At 41.1% G+C, this 12,844-nt stretch overlaps 1 protein-coding gene across 1 annotated transcript; it reads left to right on the forward strand.

Annotated features, from left to right (window-relative positions):
* Nucleotides 1-1,733: 1,733 nt before the first annotated feature.
* Nucleotides 1,734-11,236, forward strand: LOC132583099 (vomeronasal type-2 receptor 26-like). The gene is made up of 6 exons (XM_060254765.1): nucleotides 1,734-1,948; nucleotides 2,792-3,083; nucleotides 4,547-4,762; nucleotides 6,078-6,305; nucleotides 9,298-9,424; nucleotides 10,320-11,236. The coding sequence occupies exons 1-6, from the start codon at nucleotides 1,734-1,736 to the stop codon at nucleotides 11,234-11,236; spliced, it is 1,995 nt and encodes a 664-aa protein (XP_060110748.1).
* The last annotated feature ends 1,608 nt before the right edge of the window (nucleotides 11,237-12,844 follow it).

Genomic DNA, 12,844 nt, shown 5'->3' on the forward strand with positions numbered 1-12,844 from the left:
TGTTTACCTATTTAAGAACATAAGAACATAAGAGAAGCCATGTTGGATCAGGCCAATGGTCCATCCAGTCCAACACTCTGTGTCACACAGTGGCTATACACACAAACACACACACACTGCAGCTAATAGCCACTGATGGACCTCCGCTCCATATATTTAAGATTAGATAGCAAAGGTATAAACTTTGTGAAGGACACAAACACAAATATTTTCTTTAAAAAACCAAAAACCTTAAAACATTAGCACTCACTGGTCTCAAAGGTGCTTTCTTTGTATCTCTCCCATGGGATCCAGGGAACTGGGCAAAGTAAGCTCTGTCTCTTTTCTTCCTTCCCAAGAGGGGGAGAAGCCTCAGCCAATAGAAGGAAGAGAAGCTTGGCTCAGTAGCTCTGCTGTGCAACTGAGAGAGCCTGGCAAAGCAAGCTCTCCCTCCTCCTTTCCTCCCCAAGGGAGGAGGCTCAGTCAATGGAGAAAATTGAGATTTTGCTCTGTAGCTCCTGTGCAATTGAGCAAACCTTGCAAAGCAAGCTGTTATGCAGAAGGAAGCAAGAGAGAGGGAGAAGGAAGCAGATGACAGCCAGTTGCTCGGGGGCCTGATAGAAGCCTTCTGGTGGCCTGATTTGGCTCCCAGGCCACATGTTTGATACCTCTGTTCTAGAGTCAACCATCACCCCTTGAGAGTTTTATAATCTGTGTTGCAGTCTATTCACAGACACAGTGAAGAAACACATTTCTCCCTTCCCTTCATAGTGCTGATAGGTTTTTGTTGTTATGATGTGTGAACAGGAAAGGAAATGGATAAAGGCAAATGTCTGTGAAGCAAAAAAACAAAGTTCAAAGGCACTATAATTTGTAACTAATTCAGTAGGTGGTGGTCGTTATTGCACTGAATTTGCATCCATCCAGTACCTTCGGGGAAGTTCTGTTATGCAAAGGAGAGGGCAAGATTTGCCAAAAATGCAATGAAGATATGAAGCTTAAAACCTGCAGCTGCACAACAACCTGGAAACCACAAAATCCTGTTCCTATGTTGAAGTCACCTTAGTTCACCACAAAAAAGAAACAAATTGTAGATGGCTACAATTAACACTTTTCTTAAGTAAGATTCAGGGATCAGACGGTGGATGATCTGACCACGGTTAATTTTGTTTTTGGCATTCACTGTTTTCTTCCTGGGCCGAAGGAGCACAATTACAGCATTTCCTTATCTATTCCAAGCATGTCTCCTTCTACTGAGTTATGTCCTAGGGATATCTGGGGTTGGGGAAGGGGGGAATGTTCCTTCCCAGAGTGACATGGCAATGAAAATGGACAAACATGTTTATTTCAGAAGTTCAGCAATCAATTACACTGAAAGGATCTGAAAAGCTGTGCTGAAACAATTACCTCCTGTGCAATTACCAGAATACATGTTATTTGCTCATTCAAACAAGGCACCAATCAGTTTCCAGAGGGTTGTCAAAAATGATTTGAAAACGAAATCTGAAATTTGTAGATATTAAAAACCTCACTATGCAATAGGTAGCTCAGGTTAAGAACCAAAGCCATGAGGGGGTTTTTTAAATGGGAGTTGTTAATGTCTAGCATTCAAATAATGTCTTTGTAGCATGAAACCATATGACCCACCAATACACTTTCAACAAGTCTAAGTCAACTGATCACTGGGAGGCTAGCAATAAGGCTGTAGAGCGAGCCGGAAGTGTCTGTGTGCAGAATTCTGCTTTCCCATCAGGATGGTGAAGTCTTTATTGATGCTGATGCTGCTTCCTCATGTGGCATGCAAAATACATCCAGTGAAGTGCACTGGGGATAACCCTCTTCAGATCCCGCACCAGTGGTACCAGCCAGGGGAAATTCTTATTGGTGAGATTTCAACTCATATTGCTTTCCTGTCCCATGACACTTCTTTCAAAAAGCACCCATCTGAGGACTTTATTCCCCTTTCAGGGTAAGCAATTAATATTAATATTTTACCACAATGAATGAAAGCGGATTTTATAATTGATGACTCCACATGTTTATATGATGCAGATTCCTTCAGTCTGTTACTTTGAAGGGTATAAGTCATGAACATGAACATATGAACATATGAAGCTGCCTTATACCGAATCAGACCCTTGGTCCATCAAAGTCAGTATTGTCTTCTCAGACTGGCAGCGGCTCTTCAGGGTCTCAAGCTGAGGTTTTTCACACCTATTTGCCTGGACCCTTTTTTGGAGATGCCAGGGATTGAACCTGGGACCTTCTGCTTCCCAAGCAGATGCTCTACCACTGAGCCACCGTCCCTCCCCTAAGTCATGATAATATGCTGAAGGAATGGGCATTCAAAAATAAATTTCCTAAAAACCAGTCAGCATGGACTGGGTCAGACTCCAGAACAATACCAAGGCCTGATAATTTTTTTTTTAAAAATGCACACTTTAGGTTACAGTATGTGTTTCCTGAATTTTCAGAGTTTAAAGAGGCACTCAACCAGTCAGTAATTAACCACTGCTTTTAAATTTCAATTTTTGCAAAGGGATGGCAAGAAAGCAAAGGAAGGCGAAAATAATACTTTGGGAATGGTTCTTGTGATGAGGAAGCACAATTTTTGGATGATATGAGGTTCAATGCAAATTATAATAAGTGTGACATTTAATTGCACCCTTCACTGTATGCAGCACGGTACTTGCAGCAGAGACAGGGTAAAGCAACTAAGGGAAGAGATTTTTTTTAAAAAAAGTTTGTGTATGATTTGATTTCAAGCGCAATTGTGTTCTGGTGTGAGCAGAGACTTTGCTTTTATTTGCAGTGTGATGAGCAAGTTTTACCAGCACATTCTGGCCTTAGTGTTTGCTATCGAAGAAATCAATCAGAACCCTGACATCTTGCCCAATGTCACCCTGGGCTTCTACATCTATGACAGCTACATGAATAAAAAATGGACTTATCGGACCATTCTTGACCTGCTCTTCCAATCAGATGGCTTTTCCCCCAACTTCAAGTGTGGCATCCAAAAATATGTCATTGGGGTCATTGGAGGGCTTGGCTTTGAAACATCCTCCTACATGGCTGACATTTTAAGTATTTACAAGATACCACAGGTAGGCTCAATGCACAGGGAGAATGAAATGATTTTTCAGACTCCAAGCTCATTCAATGTGTACTTGTCTTTCTAGTACATTTCTTTGGGTAAGAAAAAAGGGAGAAAAATAATAACTAGAAAAGGACGTGAAATATGTTCAGTTGTTGAACAAAGCATGAGTCAAGATGCACATTTAAGACCAACCAAGTTTTATTCAGAACATAAGCTTTCTTGTGCTAAAAGCACACTTTGTTCATCTGCTTCAGACCAACACAACTGCCCACTTGGATCTATGTTCAGTTGTATCAGACATGGATCTCCAAAATTAGTTGAAGGGAACAGTTTGGGATAATGTGTGTTTAGTAAAAGGGAGCATGATGTCCTGTTGGGTCAGATGGAGGAATAGATGGAGAAATGACTGAACAAGTTGTGGGAATGTTGAAGAGAAGAGTTCTTATGCAATTGGTCCATATTGAGCATTGAATGTATGATGCTGACTTCTGCGTACATGGAAGAACAAGGAAAGGAAAGGAAAGGAAAGGAAAGGAAAGGAAAGGAAAGGAAAGGAAAGGAAAGGAAAGGAAAGGAAAGGAAAGGAAAGGAAAGGAAAGGAAAGGAAAGGAAAGGAAAGGTCCCCTGTGCAAGCACCAGTCATTTCCGAGTCTGGGGTGACGTTGCTTTCACAAAGTTTTCATGGCAGACTTTTTAACAGGTGGTTTGCCATTGCCTTCCCCAGTCATCTACACTTTCCCCCCAGCAAGCTGGGTACTCATTTTACTTACCTTGGAAGGATGGAAGGCTGAGTCAACCTCGAGCCTGCTAACTGAACCAGCTTCCGTGGGGATCGAACTCAGGTTGTGAGCAGGGAGCTCAGACTGCAGTACTGCAGCTTTACCATTCTGTGTCATGGGGCAGAAAGGAAGAACAAGAGGGCATGGTTATATTCATTTTTTCAGTTCAGAAGCCCAGTACATGTTTTGTATTAGTCTTTGGGTACCAGAGCCTGAAGCAGTTTCAGATCAGATTTTCCTGACAGTTCTGGGTAAGTTGGTTAGGCAAGGGGCTGTGAAGGATCTGGTAGGCCTTGGGTTCTTTCTTTATATGTGGTTTTACTCAAGAAAACCCTTCAGCATACCCTTGAGTGATTCCAGTATCCAACACAAGAGCATGCAAATACCTAGAAAGAAGACTGCCTTTCCTTTCCTAAGTGTATCTTATGTGAAAAAGGTTGAAGGCCTTCTGGTCCCCCCCCCCCCCCCACACACACACAATTTACTAGGTTCTAGCTGTTTGGAGATTGTTGTGAAGTCTCTCAAATGTTCAGCTCTCAAGATTGCTCTGTGAAAGCAAGGTGTCAATCAAACCAATGGGTGAATGAGCATCTCTTGGTAAAATTTAAGTAGCTTTATACATAAGAAAGCAATATGTAAAGTGGTCCTAACATATTGCTATGACCTCTCTGTAACACCTTTTATTCTCCAGATTTCATTTGGTTCATTTAAATCAAATGTGAATGACTCAGCCCATTTCCCTTCATTTTACCGCATGGTCCCCAATGAAGCCCTTCAGTATATTGGAATTGTCCAGTTGCTTGTCCATTTCAAATGGAAATGGGTTGGGTTCGTCACTCCCGACGATGAAGGTGGAGAACAGTTCTTGCAGAACTTGGAGCCAATGCTTTCTAGAAGTGGAATCTGTGTAGCCTTCACAGAAAGGGCTCACAGAAAGGTCCAAATGGACAGAATAGCTGACCTGTTGAAATTAGCTTACAGTAATACTGATGTTTTTCTGGAAAGCAAAGCAAATGTCATTGTGGTATATGGAGAAACTTCAACCATTCTGTGGCTGGCATATAGTCTCTGGGAACGAGCACAGATGATGTTCAAAGGAGACACAGAACATATGGAGAAAACATCTAAAGCAAAAGTGTGGATTACAACTGCCCAGATTGATTTTGCATTATCTAATATTCTACAGGGATTTGATATACGGATTTTCCATGGTGCTCTTTCTTTCACAATTCACTCAAGAGCAATCCTAGGATTCCAAAAATTTCTTCAGATTGAGAAACCTTCCTGGACAAATGAGAATGGTTTCATCAGGGGCTTTTGGGAAGAAGTATTTGGCTGTGAATTCCCATCTTCTGTGCATCTAGAAAATTCTAATGGAATATGCACTGGAGAAGAGAGACTGGAGAGTGTTCCAGCAACCTTCTTTGAAATGAGCATGACTGGACACAGCTACAGTATCTATAATGCTGTCTATACTATAGCACATTCCTTGCATATGATGTATTCATACAGAGCCAAGCATGCAGTTGTGAAGGATGGGGACAGACAGGCATTTCTAATACTTGAGCCCTGGCAGGTTAGCTCTCCCCACTGCTCAAGATCCTTTTCATATACAGTTGTATGTTCAAATCATCAATACAAGCACTTGCCTTTTACTGGGCACCTTCATTGCCTCCTTGCCAGATAGGAATACAGAAGAACTACAACACTTCTAGCCTCATTGCTCCTAGTGTGGAACATTGTTAGTGTGATGTAGTGGTTAAGAGTAGTAGACTCTAATCTGGAAAACTGGGTTTGCTGCCCCACTCCTCCACATGAAGCTGTCTTGGGTGACCTTTGGGCAGTCACAGTTCTCTCAGAGTTCTCTCGGCTCCACCTACCGCATGGGATGTTTGTTGTGGGAAGAGGGAGGGAAGGGAATTGTAAACCTCTCTGAGACTCCTTAAGGGAGTGAAGAGCAGGGTATAAAATAAAATAAACTACTAATACTACTCCTTATGGGTATCTTACTGCAAGTCTTCAAAGCAGTATTTTATATTATCAATTTAGAACTAGTATTTAAAATAGTATCAGCTACACCACCATCTTGCTTCAAATGTAAAGTAGTTGCATTTTAAAATCACTTCCATTCTCTTTATTGGAATCATTCTAGAAACTTCTTTTAAAAAATCCCATAGTGACTATCCCAACACAGTATCATCCCATTTCTCCTTTCTTCATAGTTGCACCCATTTCTTCAGAGGATTTCATTCAACAACAGTGCTGGAGATAAAATTGCGTTCAATGATAATGGAAGATTGGTAGCTGGGTTTGACTTGACCAACTTGGTAACTTTCCCAAATAACTCCTATATCCGAGTCAAAGTTGGGAAGTTGGATTCTCAGAGTCTTCCAGGAAAAGAGCTCACCATTCATGAGGACAGAATTGAGTGGCACGGGTACCTCAGTCAGGTGGGAAAGAGCCTCGTTGTCTGTCAAATGGCGATACATTGATGATAGATTTAAGGGAAAGAAATAGAATCATATGAACATATATATGAACATATATGAACATATATATAAAGCTGCCTTCTACTGAATCAGACCCTCGGTCCATCAAATTCAGTATTGTCTACTCAAACTGGCAGTGGCTCTCCAGGGTCTCAAGCTGAGGTTTTTCACACCTATTTACCTGGACCCTTCTTAGTTGGAGATGCCGGGGATTGAACCTGGAACCTTCTGCTTACCAAGCAGATGCTCTACCACTAAGCCACTGTCCCTCCCCTACCATCCCTTCTTCATGCAGTGTTTTGTTGACCCATTAAATTCCACAATGTGACATATGATGATGGCACAATTGGTCTGGATAAAAACTGAATGTTTTAACTTTTGGACTTGTGGTGTCTTTTGGACAATAAGTCCTCTTCCCAGTGAATGTGCTATCTGTGAGCTCACAGTCTCCTATTCATGTACCATCAGATTTATTGCTGATAATATGTAGTATGTACATCAGTTGTAAAGTTCTTCCCTCTGCCAGCTGACTTCAAGTGAACGAATGGCTATTTAACTGTCACCGTCTCTTGAACATTCCATCAGCTTCCATTGGTCATTCTTAAAAAAAACTTTCAATAAACTGTGAAATAGGATTTGGGACGTGGTGATTCCTTGGTTTGACTAGTCTTTTCTGTTGTAGCTCCAATCTGTATTTTTTTACAGGGAGCATAGCGGCATAGGGAAAGTCAGGTGGGAAAGAGCCACATTATGTCTCTATTGCTGATCCATTGACAGTGGATGAAGGGAAACAAGTAGAAGCCTTTCTTCATGCAGTGCTTTCATTGACACATAACATTTACCAATGTGGCATATAATGAAGGCACCATTTTCTGTCCAAAGATTTAATCTTTTGGACTAGTACCATGTTTTAGACAGTGAGTTCCCACACCAATGAATAGGCTACCTGTGAGGTTACATATTACATACATATACTACCAGACCTTGTGCTAATAATGTATACATCAATTGGAAGGGCAAGTTAAAGTAGGTTCTGAATGCCACTGCTGGAAGTGCAGGAAAGACCTGGAAATAACATCAAAGATAAATTGAAGGAAATTTTCTGAAGATTTTGCAAGGGTTTCTGAACACAACCATTCTTGGTTAAGTTTGGATAGGATTGATAAGTAATAACAGGAGATCTTCAGCCACCAAGTAGAGCCTGGGAAATTACTGCAAATCCATATGGATTTCCATAAGACTCTGCACTTTCCTTCATGTTCTTTGTGTGTGTATGTATGTGTGGGTGAGAGAGAGAGATTCTGGAAGTCATGGCGACCTCTGGCGACTGACCCCCTACTGTGGGGCTGGAGGATACTCAGGGAGAGGGTTGAATAAATCCTGCCCCTGCCTCCCACCTCCTGGTATTCCAAGGAGGTCTCCCATTCAAGTACTTGTCAGAATCAACCCTGCTTAGCTTCCAAGATCTGATGAGATCAGGCTTGCCTGGGCTATCTAGGTCAAGGTTTTCCTTCAGGTTTTAGAATATTTATTAGACCACTGAATGACATCATTAGAATCTTGAGAATGAGCAGAACACGGAGAATGCTCTGCGAAAATCTAGGACCTGAAGGCTCCCTCACACCCATCTTTTTGCATACTTGATAAAAGGGAGATGTTGAGGAGAGATCTTCAATAAAGGCAACAGTTCAGGAAGTCATTTTAAAGGGAAGGTGACTATGAATTGAGCCAATTTCATAAGACACATTATCAATTAGCTGCTGTTTTTACACTGTTGATGCTTTATGGTTTTCTACACACACACACACACACACACAATTATAACTAGATTCTTTATCATGTGCAATATACTATGCTCCTTCAGATGTTGGTAATCCTAGTCCTAGTATAGTGCTCATTCATATAGATCATATTGGCGGACACTGTGCTTATAAACTGATGTTGGAAATTTGTTAAAGGTGCTACTGGACTCTATTACTTTGCAGCAACAGGCCAACTCCTCTGGACCTGTGCTTATAAGATCTTTGTGTGTGTATGTTCTGTTATTGACGCACACTGTATAATCTGCTTTGAGAAAACTGGACTACAAATAAAGTAAATAAATAAATACAGTAAATATGCTCTGACAAACAACTGAATGCTTTAGGTTTTTACAATTCCTGGCTTTGGATCTACATTCAGGACAGTCTGTAATGATATGAAGCCAGATGCCCACTTAGATACACCTGGCAGGCTATGTTAGTGGCCCATTGACCTGGCAGTTCTGTGGTGTTGTAACTCTGACATATGGCTTTGCAGTTGTCAGTGAGCTATTACATATTGTTGAAACAAGAGTAGCGGCATACTTCTATCTCAGATAGTTGCCCTCTTCCACTCACTGCAGACCTTCAAGAGGGACACAAAGGGAGGGTGACAGTGGAAAGCCAGATCAGCCAAATGAACCCCAGCAATCAGAGGAGCGAACCTAGTTTCCCCTTGCACAGACCTTTTTTTTTGTAGCAGCAACTCCTTTGAATATTAGACCACGCACCCCTGATGTAGTCAGTCCTCCCGGAGCTTACAGTAGGCCCTATACTAAGAGCCCTGTAAGCTTTTGGAGGATTGGCTACATCGAGGTGTGTGGCCTAATATGCAAAGGAGTTCCTGTTACAAAAAAAGCCCTGACCTTGTATCTTTTTTACAGTTGTAGCACCCATTCAGTTGCATGATCATTAAGAGGAGCGCTGGAAGGTGCCCTCTCTAACTGTTTTTTGAAGAACATCCAAGACTTTTTCACTTCTCAAAAAGTATATGCTCACTACAGTACCATTGTAATTGTTTTTTTGTGTAGTTTTTTTTAAAAAAACATTGTTGTAAGCTTCTCTGAAAATGTGCAGAAGGTTATGTTTATATATGAACATATGAACACTTTAGTATCTTTTCTGGTCTCAATTGTTCCATTGTTCAAAAACAGACGCCTCCCTTTTCTCTGTGTAATGACAAGTGCTACCCTGGCAATAGCAGAAAAATGAAGGAGGGAGAGAAATCTTGCTGTTATGATTGTGTTCTGTGTCCAGAAGGGAAGATGTCGGACCAGGAAGGTAAGATATGTACAGTTAAGAAAGTTTAATCCCAAAACTGGCATATTTTCCAGTTTATATATGTGCTCCTTGTTTTAGGTGGTTTTTAACCAGGGCTTTTTTTGTAGAAAAAGCCCAGCAGGAACTCATTTGCGTATTTGGCCACATCCCCTAACTCTAAGGAAGCCAGAACTGCGCTCCTGTGCGTTCCTGCTCAAAAACCCTGGTTTTTACTAAATCTAATATTTAAAACTTAGGTTCTTGCTATTGTTATTGTTAAGGTTCTTCCTTTGTATAGCCATAATTCAATTTCTACCGTCTATATCTTTTAACATGTTTTTGATTGTTGCATGATGCAGGTTGATTTTTTGTTTTTTTCTTTCTTGTCTTTTTTAAAAACAAAATTTCAATAAATATTTTGTAAAAAAAAATGAAAGATTAACCCAATCATATATCCAGAAATGCTGTGGAATAGAAACCAAGAGTGGTGCCTAGAAGGGTATTTTAACTTCTATCCTTCTGGGGAATGTGATGAAGAGGTTAAATGTGGTTGCAAGAGTCTTAAAACTTTAAAGGGAAACTCATCACAATGTATATATGATGCATAACACCAGTGTTTGGGACATGAGACATTAAAAGATAGTCTCTTCCAATACTGAAGGACAAAAACAACCCCTGTGTGCTTAGGCAGTCAGATGTCCAGGAACCCACATATCTTTGGAGGCAATTTTAATTAGCATTTTTAAAAAGAACTCTTCAAGGTATCAAATCAGTTCTTTCTAAAGGGGGAAAGTATGGTTTTGAGAGAATATATGAAGCAGCTTGTGATCTTGGAATCAACTCAGTTTCCAGATTTTGATAGCTTCTTCTTATTGTGTGGTGAAAGCTCCTAAATGCCATTACCTTCTTCTTTCAGATATGGATTCTTGTATCACTTGCTCAGAGGGTTACTTTCCAAACAAATTCCAAGATCAATGCATCCCCAAGCTTCCAAGTTTCCTTTCCTTTGAAGATCCTTTGAGCATTGTTTTAGCATTTATGGCTCTTTTCTTTTCTCTGATCACAGCTATGGTGCTTGCAATTTTCATCAAGTATCAGGACACCCCCATAGTCAAAGCCAACAACCGGAGCCTCACATACATTCTTCTTGTCTCCCTTTTCCTTTGCTTCCTCTGCTCTCTGCTCTTCATTGGACAGCCTAACCAGGTGACCTGCCTCCTCCGACAAACAGCTTTTGGCATCATCTTCTCTGTTGCGGTATCTTCGGTGTTAGCAAAAACCGTTACAGTGGTGGTGGCTTTTGTGGCCTCCAAGACAGGAAACATTTTCCGGAAGTGGGTGGGGAAAAGTTTGGCACATTCTATTGTCATTTCCTGCTCCTCCATTCAAATCGGCATTTGTGCTCTTTGGTTGGCTGCTTATCCTCCATTCCCAGATTTGGATATGCACTCACTGACTGCAGAAATTATAGTACAGTGCAATGAAGGCTCAGTCACCCTGTTTTATTGTCTCTTTGGCTATATGGGCTTCCTGGCCATTGTCTGCTTCACTTTGGCTTTCTTAGCCAGAAAATTGCCTGACACTTTTAATGAAGCCAAGTTCATCACCTTCAGCATGTTGGTCTTTTGCAGTGTTTGGCTTTCCTTCCTTCCAACTTACTTGAGCACAAAAGGGAGAGGCATGGTGGTTGTGGAGATCTTCTCCATCTTGGCTTCCAGTGCTGGGTTATTGGGCTGCATCTTTTTGCCCAAATGTTACATCCTAATAGTGAGGCCTGAAATGAACATCAGAGGGCATTTGAGAAGAAAACAAATTCCTGTCCATAATAATTAAATGTAAAATGTACTTTGACAGAGTTGATTTAACCACTTGGATCTATTCCATGGTAATATCAAGACTAGATTATTGTTATATACTCTCCATGGATGAGACCTTGAAGTCAACCCAGTTGTCTGAATCCAGACAGCTAATGCTGGTCAAAAAGACGGATACTCTAGAGTGACTAAATCCACTTGGCCTAGATGGGGGGAACATTGGCTTTTTCAGAGCAGGTTAAAAGCTTGGCGGTGCTCATGGACCCTGCCTTCATATTTGAAAAGCAGGTTAACATGGTGGCCAGGAACACCTTCTATCAAAAGCATCCGATTCTTCAGTTTTCTTGTTATCTAGTCTCAGCTGGTCTGGCCACACTGATCTAGGCTTTTGCAACCTGCCAGTTAGAATACTACAATGAACTCTATGTGGAATTGCCCTTGAAGACTATCCAGAAACTACAACTGGTCTAGAATGTGGTAGCCCAATTGCTTTCATGGACTACCCTCTGGGAACATAAGTTGCCACTTTTGAAATAGCTACCTTGACTCAGTCTGTTTCCAGGTTTAATTCAAGGTGCTGCTTTTGGCATTTAATGTCCTTCATGACCTAGGACCCAAATACATGAAGACCATCTCCTTCTATCATATATCCCTATGTGCCAACTACAGTCATGAGGCAGACATCTGTTGGCTACTCCACCACTTAGGGTCACCCAACTGTCTTCAACCAGGGCTTGGACTTTTCCATCATGGCTCAGAATCCGCAGAACTATTGTATGCCAAGATTCATATGGAGTGTTGCACCAGATAAATATTTTGCATGTTAAACACTGGGAAGGTGTAACAGGGAAAGACCAAAGTGACTACACAAAAATGTTTTACAAATGGTTCTGATGGATCACACCAAATGTCGTTCATATCCAGTAGTTTTTTTCTAATAGTGGGTAACCAGCATCTTCTGAATTCTCACAAACAGGACACCAGGGAATAGCCATCACCTTCTTCATTGGTATGACTACTGATAAGATAGTATATTCTTCTACCAACCCTCCAGTGTTACCAATGGGGCTTAAATGTGGCAGCAACTAGCATTCCTTATGAATTTCAGTCAGACTACAGCCTGATTTTGAATTTATCCAAGCAGCCTACATGAATTATAAGGATGTCTGTATGATGCCCCCCAAATGATACAGATGATCTTTATCTAATAAAGAACCATTTCCCACTCTTCTTCACATGCTTGATGTTCTCATTGGATTTGTGAGAAAATCTAGAAGACTCCTTATCTAAAGAGTGGTGGGATGTGAAAAAACTTCACCAGGAAATTAGTTCTGCAGCAGAGCGGGCTGCATTCTCAATCGGTAAGGCATAACATGGTAAGGAAACTTGGATGTTCCCATGTATGTGAAATTGTTGGGTATCATGTGAATGATGCTTTCTAGAATGCTAGATCACACTAAATCCCCATATACACTCCACTGCTATCAATATCAATCATATCTTCCTGCACAGTTATTAATCAGATTAGCTGACGAGAGTTCAATATCATTTGGGCTTCAGTTTCCTGGTACAGTGAAGACTGGATCCAACCAGTTTTTCCTCAGGTGGAAAAGGGAGGTGGGATTCC

The sequence above is a fragment of the Heteronotia binoei genome, chromosome 15 (assembly GCF_032191835.1).
Source record: "Heteronotia binoei isolate CCM8104 ecotype False Entrance Well chromosome 15, APGP_CSIRO_Hbin_v1, whole genome shotgun sequence".
Taxonomy (NCBI): domain Eukaryota; kingdom Metazoa; phylum Chordata; class Lepidosauria; order Squamata; family Gekkonidae; genus Heteronotia; species Heteronotia binoei.

Excerpts from the sequence above, each read along its gene's own strand:
- LOC132583099 (XM_060254765.1), top strand. The coding sequence starts at position 1,734 with ATGGTGAAGTCTTTATTGATGCTGATGCTGCTTCCTCATGTGGCATGC. Across the intron at positions 1,949-2,791 it reads GACTTTATTCCCCTTTCAGG|TGTGATGAGCAAGTTTTACC; the intron begins GTAAGCAATTAA and ends TTTTATTTGCAG. Across the intron at positions 6,306-9,297 it reads GGCACGGGTACCTCAGTCAG|ACGCCTCCCTTTTCTCTGTG; the intron begins GTGGGAAAGAGC and ends GTTCAAAAACAG.